General features: G+C 28.2%; 1 protein-coding gene across 1 annotated transcript; it reads left to right on the top strand.

Annotated features, from left to right (window-relative positions):
• Positions 1 to 5274: 5274 nt before the first annotated feature.
• LOC123273009 lies at positions 5275 to 8610 on the top strand. Its single transcript, XM_044740085.1, has 3 exons — positions 5275 to 5451; positions 5565 to 5898; positions 8534 to 8610. The coding sequence occupies exons 1-3, from the start codon at positions 5422 to 5424 to the stop codon at positions 8596 to 8598; spliced, it is 429 nt and encodes a 142-aa protein (XP_044596020.1). The 5' UTR covers positions 5275 to 5421; the 3' UTR covers positions 8599 to 8610.
• The last annotated feature ends 2811 nt before the right edge of the window (positions 8611 to 11421 follow it).

The following is an 11421-nucleotide window of genomic DNA, read 5'->3' as shown; positions in this document are numbered from 1 at the left end:
AAATATAATATTTATGGATTTAGATAAACTTTGACATTTTTCTATGTATCAAAAGACTATTTTACCTTTTTATTATAAGCCCTTCATAATCAAAAATAATTAATACATGAATTTTTGAAACTTTTTAAGAAATCTTGGCAAAGAGAATTAAAAAAATTCCTAGCTTCTAATTAAACTATCGTAATTAAATTAAAAATGTAAAAATAGAAATTTAATTCTTTTCAATTTTTTAAGAATTCTTGTGAATTATAATTTTTTTTTTTTTTAGAGTTACTTTTCTTATTTTTTTTTTGAAGAAACCATATAACATACTAGACTACGAAATAAAATTTTAAGCTATTATTCAAAAAAGGATTCGAATATTTTTAATTTTTTATTTTATTATTTAAAAAATGATCATTTACATTTATCTACTTATAGGAATCGATTTATTACAAAAATATCATATTTTTAAAAAACTTTTTATCTACTGATGTCGATTAATTTTCTATGAAACATTTAATATTAAGGAGATGTAAAAAAGTATTATAGTTTTAAGTTTTAATTTTTAGACAGTTAATTTTTTTTGGTAAATAAATTTAAAGACAGAATAAATGACCTTCATGAATTAAGGATTATGACGTGTGTATCAGGAGATGAATTTTCACAATTTTTTATAGCTATTTTTTTTTTTTAATTAAAATAATTTATATCTTGAAAAATTTTTACGGTAATGGATAAAAATTTACAGGTAAGTGTCTTTTGATGCATTCAAAAAGGTCAAGAATTAAGCTAAGCAAAAAAATATAATTATTAAAGTTCGGTAAAATAGTATGAAATAGCCTATTTATGCTCATAAATGAAAACAAAAAATTACCTTTTCGTCAGACCAAATTACATTATTCCATTGATCTTGTGTCCATTTTAAATACTGTAAGCAATGGCGTACTCGATGATTCCGCTGGAATTCTGTCAACGCCAATTTCTTACTGGTTTTGCCATTAACAAGTCCATGTTCTTTAAGTCTTCTTTTTACAGATGATACAGAAATGTTCAAATTAGCAGCGACTGCAAAACTTTGACTCGAGTTGAAATTTTCAGCTTTTGCAGCATCATACAATCTTCTATCGTCTTGTAGAGTTGTTTTTCTCGGTCTTTTATTTTACTCTCTACCATCGTGTAATCCGTTTTCACCATGTTCTTGACATCGTTTTATCCATTTATTGATAACTGAATATGAGCAGCCAGTTTCTTCCATAATTTCACTTTTTTTACAATTATTCATCCACATCGTACAAATCTTGGTTCTCACGTGAATTAAATGAGACTTATTATCTAAATTATTCATATTTTTAATCACAAAATTTTAAAGCTTATTAAAATATTAAATAAACAGCACCAATATTATAAACCATGCAACTTTTTGGTTATAATTTATTATTTATATTACTATATTCACACTATTTGTCGACTGTTATGTCCGAAAAATATGATCTTGGGATTCGGTAGCTGGACTATCGGAGGTTCGGATAACAGATGAATTTCCCTAACGAAAGTATCGTTAAGTTTTATTTTATGGGTTCGCGAAGGTGAAAACCCCGGAGAGGGCCCCTTGATTAAGACAATCGACCTCGGAAATAATAATAATAACCTCCACTTACTATTGCGAATCTTGACTCCAACGATGATTCTTTCTTTGATTGGACTTTATCTTCCGTTGCTTGGCCGCTTCCTTCCTCCTGTTGGACTGGAGGTTAAAGGTTGAAGGGCTTCTTAATTTATGAATGATGGTACACTTTGATTCAAGTTTTTAGGTTTATATTCAGATTAAAGGCCCTATGGGCAAACACGTCTTAACTTACACTGATCACTTATTAACTAATACCAATATAAAATAGCGTTGAAAGTATATGAGTTCGTAACCGGAGTAACGACCCCGGCAAACAAAAGTTCGCCGATTATAATTCACAAAAGGAAAAGATGATTTGAGAGTGGGACCAGGTCACCGGAACTGCGGGAATCTCGATTATCGTAAACACGAATCGTGGCTCGAAGAATCACAATCACAGAACTCGGAAATACCGTTAAGGAACTCGAAATTGGAAATAAAGGAAAAGTGACTAATTAATTTAATAATTGAAGTCTGCCTACACGTGTCGGGGTGTAGGACTCACCCGGGCTCTAAGGCAGAACTGTTACCTTGTAAATGAGCTGTCGAATTATGGTGTTCGTGTCTTTTATCACCTCGGTTGCGATTCATTAAGTGGGGCTACTAATTAAACAATTGGTTCCTGCGATGAGGTGACAATGCGCGGTAATGTGTATTCTTCGGCCACGAGTAAGTTGTCACGCAGTCCAGTCCCTAAATATGCAAGCGCTGCACTTTTCGGCAGGAATGGGAGGCCCTGTATTATAAGACGGCACGCCGGATATAACACGACAAAAACAAATTTTATTTTTTTTTTATGAAAATAAAATATTTAAAAATTTTTATTATTTCAAATTTTTTAAAATAAATAAATAGAAACTAAAAAAGTTTATTTATTATTTTTTTATTTATAATTGAAAAAAATTCAAACAGAAAACTTGAAATATAATGTAATAATTACTCCAATCAATGAGCAAGATTGCAATTAAACGAAATTAAGATAAGTAAGCATCAATCCTAGTTATTAAGATGTAAACTTAAGATGTAAAGTCTCCATAAACCAAAACGTGGATCAATCGTGTAATTATGCCAGCATCGATGACGTGCTGAAGTTATTTAAAAAATTAAAAGAAAAATTCTGAAATGACTTGGTAGAAGCTGCCAAGGGAACGTTGAGGGAACGTTTGAGGGAACGTTGACGAACGAAGAAAGCAAATTTTTTTTTTTTACTTTAAAGAAGGAAAGGCCATTCTTTGAATGTGCGATAAAAGACACGTGTTCGATTTTTCAGCAGATGGTAGTATAAATTGAATTCTCCATAAAATCTAAAATGTCCATTTCTTTCACCCCTCTTTGTCGCACTCTTGTGGTACTGAAAAAAAAAAAAAATTAATAATTAATAAAAATTATTTTACAAATTTTCACGCGAACTAATGATTGATAAATACTTTAAATTCGTGATACAAATCACAAAACTGATGATAGCACTCATTGGGTGATTTACTCCTTATAAGGCCTGTCCATTCTGCTAAATCACTGAAAATAATAAAAAAAAAAATTATACATTTTCGTTTAGTATCATAAATTGTATCTATTAAAATAAATATTATATATTAAATTATTAAATATTAAATATATTAAAATTAATTATAAATGCGTCTATAATTATGAAGGTTAATTTATACTTACGTCCAGCTTTCTTTATCATATAAATTAATATAGTCGAAGTTTACTGAATTAAAAATGGTCTCATAGGTTCTCAATCACGCAGTAATTAATATTCGTTCTTCGTTTCGTGTCCCTATAATTATAAGAAATAATTAAAATTAAATAGTACAAAGAAATATAAAATATAAAACTATTGACAAAAATTAAAAAAAAAATTTTTTTAATTTAAGAAATTATTTAAATATTCTTCTTACACATTTTGTAGCTGCAATAACTAATTTTTTTTTAACTGAGCAAAGAAGAAGATAATTATATTATCTTGTGACGTTGTGATCTAATTTGTCCGATTGTAACTTTATTTATAAAATCAAGGTTCTTTTGTTTTGTGCATTTTTCATTTTTCAAACTATGTTTTGTTTGATGATTAAATTGATTAGTTATTAATAAACATATGACTTTTTCGAACATCACCTTATTATATTATCACTCAATTATTCAAACCAATATTATTTTTACTTCTTGATTTTTTATATGAATTTAATAAAAATTTCCGGAAAAAATAATTCATGTTCTTATCAGTATGGACCATGGCTATATAAGGAAATAAAAGGATCAGATGAAAAAAATTTTAGATACATTTCGTACAAATCAAAATTTAAGTGTACTGCAAAACTAGAAAAAACATTAAATGGATATGAAGGTGACTTAAAAGAGCATAATCACCCTCCCCCAGGCGTAAAATCAAGGTTTAAAAATTCAATACATTATTTTTTATTTTATTCTGTAAGTTATTAAGATTCTGTAAGTTATTAAGATTCTGTAAGTTATTATTAAGATAAATGGAGACTTCTTCATCAATGAATCTTCAAGATCTTTTTGTAGGTGTACTCCAGGTCTATATCAAACCTTAACGTTATGAGTTATAATATTTTTGATACTATAGTATTTCCACATAAACTTTTAGCTTCCCTATAGATTAGAAGATTTGTTAACGTCTTTGTCTTATTTTTTCAAAGTCTATACGGCCAATCACCTCATTTAAGTACCTACTAATATTCTGACATCGGTATCGGTAATTTTTTAGCATTAAAATTCATTGGAAAAACCTCGAAAATTAAAAAAAAATAAGATTTTTTTTATGAGTACTTTTTTTTTAATTATCTATTAAAAATTTTTTTCATTGTTTAATTTTTTTTTTCAATTTTAAAGAAAATAATTTGTTTATTTTTATTTATTTTCATATAGCTCTCAATTAGAAGATAAAAGAAAAAACACCTATAAATTTTCGATCTCAAAAAAAATAAAATCATCTGAATTGAATATTTCAAAATCATTGAAAGATTTTGAACGAACAATAAAAAATTATCCTACAATCAATAACATTTTTAGAATTCAAGTAGAGGCAGAAGATGATTCTGTAGCATGTTTATTTTCAACTAAAGCGATGTTTAGTAAGATTGGAAGTGCTAATGAAATTTATTTACATACAACATTTAAGGTATAACACAAATATTTCTAGTTAAACTTTTTTATAAAATATTTATTTCAACTTAAATACTGCTTGTTAAAAATCCAAAAAATTGTAATAATTTTTTTTTGCTTTCATCATTTTTTAAGTAACGTAATAAACGTTGATTATTTTACAGGTCCAGTTAAGTGATTTAAATCATTCCCAGTTAATGATCTTTCATATAAGAAAAAACGATATAGTAATTATTTAAAATTTTTTTTAATAATTATGTAAAATTTAAATATCAGAGTAGGAAGTTATAACTTTTTAAATTAAAGATTGTTTAGCTACTACATAATCGTATCTTATTTTTTTTTTATAAATTTACACTTTCTTAATTAAAAAATCCTTTTCAAAATTCGGAAATTTATTCAATTTTTTTAGTGTATATTTCAAAAGACATTAAAAACTATTTTAATTTTCAATTTTTAACACATTATAGGGAATTCCAAGTTTATTTATTGTACTAAATTCTACTAGTAGAGCTTTATACGTAAAAATTTGGCAAGAACTGCTTAGGTACCTACCAAATATTCGTATAAACTTAAAAATTGTTGTAAGTGATTGTTACATACCATTGATCAGTGCGACAAAAGAAGTCCTTAAAGGAGTTGAAATGAAAGGGTGTTGGTTTAACTATATTAGAGTATGTAATTGATATGAAATTCGTACTGTACAATACTTCAGATACATTGTGGCATTTGAAAGTGAATTATAATATACTTCATAACTAATTTTTATATTTTATTTTGTTGACAGATATTGACCAGAAAGTGGAAAACTTTCAATTTGACAAACTTGAATCATGAAATTTTGCAGTACAGTTTTGCAATTCCGACATTGCCAGCTATTGAATTTGAGAATGCCATTGAACAAATTGAAGTAATAATTAATGATAACACTGAAAAATGTTCAAACGATATTAATGGACTGCAACAATTCACAAAATTTCTGCGTTTATGGTGGCAGCCTTTGGCTGAATTTATCTCTTGTTCTGAAAATGTAAATAATTCAATAAATATTTCGGAATACTTTGATCGACATATTGGAAGTAAACTAGGATCGTTGTCACCAAATATTTTTCAATTTTCCGGTGAGTGAGTTGTAATTTATAAAAAAATATAAATGTTAATGTTGATTGTAAATAATTTCCCATCGTTTTAAATGATAGATGGATTTATTGGTTCTTTGTTCAGTAGAAAATAACTACCTTTTATAATTTTTCATTATAATTTGCTTAGTAGCTAGTGAATTTCGAATTCTTAGCTGCTCATACCAACTATCATTTAAATAATTCACTTATACCTATGTATATAAAATTTCATGACATGCTTATCAATAAAAAAAAATAAAATATAAAAAAGCACTTCTTCGAAGTGATTGGAAACAAAAGATGAAATGAAAAAAATAGAAAAAAAAAATATGTTAATCTTTGGCTGCCATTTGTTGGACGTCATCATCATCTGCAAGCACTGTCGTATGCTCAGCATCTTTTAACCATTTCCCTCTCTTCATGGATAGCCGGATGAATTTTCTAAGGAACTGACAAATTTCTTTAATCGGTCTGCACTATCAGCCGGTCAAAATCAGCCCCATTTCTATTTCCGGGTCAATTTATAATGAATTCTATCATCTCTGCTTGGGCTTTGTTTATTACCTTACTGTATCTAAATATGTGTTCGAGGGTTTCGTCTTCTCCTTGGCATAAAAACACCAAGTTGTTTTTATCCAGCTCGTTTTTTTTCTGTCTAAGCAATATTTCCTCCAAACCTTTGACTAGATTGATCCCCCTCTTGAAAGGATTGCCGTTCAGAATGACTCTGCACTCTTATCTGAGTGCAACTTTTGGTCATCTGCCTTCATCCATCCTTAGCACGTCTGCTAAGGAGAAGATATCTGCTAACTCTTTTCTTCTAATCTTTAGTTTCAGGCTTTCAAACCGGCATTCGGATGTCCAAATATACTCGGAGGTATTTTTTGACAAACCCAACTCTGTTTTACAGTACCTACTGTATACCACTTGAATCTCCTTGCTACCTTCCCAGCCCTATATCTCTACTCCGTAGAGAGTCCCGGATTTTATAAAAGAATTGTAAACGTACATTCTCTCTTTAAAGGTATTTCTGCTTGTTCGCTCTATGAAACCTGGAGTTACATTCAGCGCTTTCTTAGCTTTGCCTGCCATCTCCTTGGTGTGTCTTCTCCAGATGTTACAGCTGGAAAGCCAACAACCCAGGTATTTAAAATCTTTCACTTCTTCCAGGATGTCTTTCCCGTATGTCCATTTAGTTGTGGAGCTACTTTTTTTGTCGCCTACCATCAGTCTTCTTTGTATTTACTTTCAGTGAGTTTTTAGTTTCGTATTTTTCCAGGATTTTCAGTATTTTTTGAACGCTTGCTTCGTTTGGAGCGATTGCTGCGATGTCATCTGCATACTACCCAAGGATATTAGCCCTTCAACTTTTTTTTGCTGAATTCATAATTAATGTCGTACAAAAAGATATTGAAGAACAGGGGGCTCAGTGGATATCCCTGCCTTACACCTTGTATTGCCTTAAACCCCCTTTTATTACTTCGTTTTAAATGTATTTTTTTTTAATTCTATGAATTTAAATATTTAAATTTCTCAAATAAACTACTATAACTACTTTAATTTAGAATGTTTAAATGAAAAAACATTGAGCAAATATATTTTTAAAATTTTATTTGGTATAATATTTTAAAGAAGCAATAATAATATTGAATTAATATTTTAACAGAGCGAGTAAGGGCAATTTGTGATAAATCAGAGGACATGTATTTAAAAATGGAAAAAGGTTACAACTTTGAATTGTATAAAAAAAATTCTTACATTAAAATTGACAAAAGAATTTCAAAACTTATGGAATTACGAAAAGAAGGAAAATTTTCATTAAATTATTACATTAAAAACGCAATAGAACCAAAAATGAAAGAAATTATCTTATTAATGTTAGAAGCACCTCAATGTTAATATATAATATATATAAGTACATGAAAAACTTAAAATGTTAAGTCATAAAAATATTGCACGCCTCATAAAGCAAAGCGGATGAGGTTGTACTCTACACTCGCCTTGTAACAATCAAGCGATTTCTTGAACTAAAATTGTCTCTATTTATTTTCTATCTCTTTTGTAGAACAATATTCACATATAAATATCACGGAAAAACCCTACTTTCAATACTTATGAAATTTTTAAAACACATTTTGCTTTTTAAATAAATAAAAAAAATGTTTTGAATAATTATTCCGTGAACATCCGGCTGTCAAATGAATGTTTGAAAACCAGCGTGATCACGATAACTGCCGAAAAACTTAACTGATCAAGTCCATTTATTTTTTATAGGCTTTAGTATGATTTAAAACTAAGCCCTTTCGAAGATCGCGGTTTAATTCAATGCAGTTTATTTATAATTAGCAATAAACTAAAAATCCAATAACCGTTTGTATGTCTATGTCTATGTAAATAAGGTTCATTTACAATACATGGGCAGTACCTTTCTCTTCTGGGTGAACAATGGCGCGAAAGATTTAAAAGTATTTATATTTTATTTTAATAGATTTTATTATGAAAAATGAGATTATGAGGCGTGCACTTTTGAATTTTCGAAAAAATTTTTGAAAAAATTTTTTTAATTTGTTACATTGATTTAACATTTCATTCCTGAAGTATATAAATTTTTTAACCATAAACAAATGTGTTTCAGATGATGGCGACGATGGCAAATTACATGAATTGTCAATTGACGATGAACCAATCAGAGCTAATTAAAAAATGTTCGAGTACTATATTGCTGATATTTTTATTATTATGTATTATATTTATAATTAATTTTTGTGTTGATCTTTTAAAACGATACTAGTTGTATCATCTGTACTGTTAGTAATTAATGTATATTTAAATATATGTATTATATTTTCTGTACATTTATTAATCGTAAATAACATTCTTTAAATATTATATCACTAGCTGTTACGTGCCCGCTCCGCTGGGCGCTTCATAGAATTGTATTTTTAGATCTAGACTTGAAATTTAATTGGAGTATTGTTTTGACTTGTACAGATTCAAACTTCCATCAAATTGGCCTGTATCTTTTATCCATGTGATTATTCTAGATAAAATTCATTGTAACTTTCAATGTGCAATCACTATAATATTCCCGTGGCTTTTTTCTAAAAATGAATATTAATTGACACGAAGATAAAAAACTTTAAATGAACATTGAAAGTTTTAGTTGAAGTAATTGCAAGTCTTATGATTGAAGTCGTAATCTGCCTAGCTTAAAAAGTGCGACGAATTTCGCCGTTAATTAAAATTTTCTCTGTAACATCAATTATACATAGAAAATTATTTATACTTGTTTTTTACGAATTTTCTTAAAATAAGTAGCCAAATTTCTTTTCTATATCTCATATGTTTAAGGAATAGAATGCTTTTAATCTGTTACATTTTCGCGATCCCGTAATAAGAACAATTCATCGGTTATGTGATCAGCAAGAATAAAATGTATGTAAAATTCTTACTCCGTTGACTGAATAGCTACATGTAATGTTAAATTTTTAAAACGTTACAATGACTTTTACGCCGCTGCCCCGAGATGATTGTTGTAAAAAAATATCACTATTAAGAAAAAAAAATATCACTATTAAGAAAAAAAAATATTTAAATCCGTTGACCTTGGAGGCCATCCGAGTTTACCTGTTTCTCTTGAGATTCTATCAAATTTTATATTTGTAGGAACTGTATTTGAAAAATTTAAATTTTTGACAATTATCACTCCCGCACTCCTATGTGGGGGAGGAATTTCGTAAGATCCTATTCGAGCTAATTTCTACATTATAAATAAAAGATTTCAACTAAACTTTCCATAAAAACTATCGATTGGAAATGAGAAATTTTCATTGTTAACGCCCCCACAATCCATTTTGGGGTTAAAATTCGAGAAAATCCATCCTCTGAACTTGACATCGTACACAAAGATTCCGACCAAATTTAGAATCTGCAGAAGTTACAGTTTGGAAATTAAAATTTTAGATTTCAACCCTTCAAGCCGGTTGCTATGAGAATTTCTCTCACGCAACAACATTCAACTTATAGGGCGGCGCTATAGTGCAAGTGAGACAAAAAAAACACAACAGGTACGAAGGGTTAACACCCACCCCCGTAATCCCTATCGGAAGTAGAATTTTTTGAAATCTGTTTTAAGATGATCTCTACATGATAAATAAAAGATTCCTACGAAATTCACAGCTTTTTGGAGCTATATTTTGGAAATTAAGATTTTTCATTGTCAACACCAACCCACGTAATCCTTATTAGGAGTGGTTTGTCGTAAAATCCGCTCTTAGATTATTTCTACATCACATATACAAGAAATATTGAATGTATAGTATATCATATATATTTTATATCATATATAAAAAATATAGTGATTTTAATATTTATAAATAATGATTTTTTGAAAATAACTTTGACATTATCTTTCTTATCAAACAAAATCTTGTAAAAATTTTTAATCAAAAAGTATTGTCAGACTTTGGAGCTCGAACAGCTCAAAAATAGACCACAGGACAATTTTCTAGCTTTTCAAGCTCGTAAAAATTATAAATGTCGAGAGTTGGCCGTTAGGTCACCTCTAAAAAATTAAATTTTTATATTCTTAAAATAAAAAAAATATCAACATGAAAAATATATTATTTTTATTAAAAGATTTACGAATCACCACGAATAACAGATTTATTTTTTAATTATTTCGTCAATAACTAAATTTTTTAATTTTAATAGCCTCAAATACGTAAAATCTAGGCTTAAAATTAACTATTATTATGAATCGCCGAGTTTAGAATCGGCTGATTTTACGATTTACCGATTTTAGAAACGGCCAATTTTAATAATTACCGAGTTTAGAATCGGCTGATTTCACGAACTAGCGATTTTAGAAAAGGCCAATTTTAACGATTACAGAATTTAGTATTGGCTAAGTTCAAGAGGTAAAGTTTTAAAGTTTCCATATTTAGTAATTTCCAATTTTTAAAGATCGTATTTTTAAATAACCTCTTTTTTAAGATTTCCTTATTTTAGATGTTCAAATTTTTCGTTTATTTATTTTTTAATTCATTCAATTTATAATTATTCTTTTTTCTTCGGTATTCTAAAGACTTTTAAATTTTTATGAATTCTTTTTTTTTTAATTTCTCATTTTAAGAATATATTTATTTAGAGATTTCCATTTTTTAAGTTGGCTGTTTTTTCTACTTGCATGTTTTTCTACAAGCTTAATTTACTTTTGACATAATTTAAATTTTTATTTTTTTAATATTATCATTTTTTACGTTTAACTTATTTTACTAAAAGCTAATTTTAAAATTTTCCAATTTAAGATTTTAGAAACCTCCAAATTTAGGGATTTCCATAAATCCCTAAACATAGAAACTGACTCGAATTAATGAACGCGATTGTATATCTATATATATATATATATATATATATATATATATATAATATAACGCGGCTTGTGGACACGATAGCGTCTACAATTCTCAACGGATCTAGATGAAACTCGGTACACTTATTCTTTGGGGAATTACCTTAAAG

The sequence above is a fragment of the Cotesia glomerata genome, linkage group LG10, assembly GCF_020080835.1.
Source record: "Cotesia glomerata isolate CgM1 linkage group LG10, MPM_Cglom_v2.3, whole genome shotgun sequence".
Taxonomy (NCBI): Eukaryota; Metazoa; Arthropoda; class Insecta; order Hymenoptera; family Braconidae; genus Cotesia; species Cotesia glomerata.
Note: the sequence above shows the minus strand (reverse complement) of the source record. Positions and strands in the feature narration are given on the sequence as shown.

Bases quoted from the DNA above. Each gene is read 5' to 3' on its own strand.
- LOC123273009 (XM_044740085.1), top strand. From the start codon at position 5,422: ATGAAAGGGTGTTGGTTTAACTATATTAGA. The intron at 5,452-5,564 runs GTATGTAATTGA...TTTTGTTGACAG, and splicing joins GTTGGTTTAACTATATTAGA to ATATTGACCAGAAAGTGGAA. The intron at 5,899-8,533 runs GTGAGTGAGTTG...AATGTGTTTCAG, and splicing joins AAATATTTTTCAATTTTCCG to ATGATGGCGACGATGGCAAA.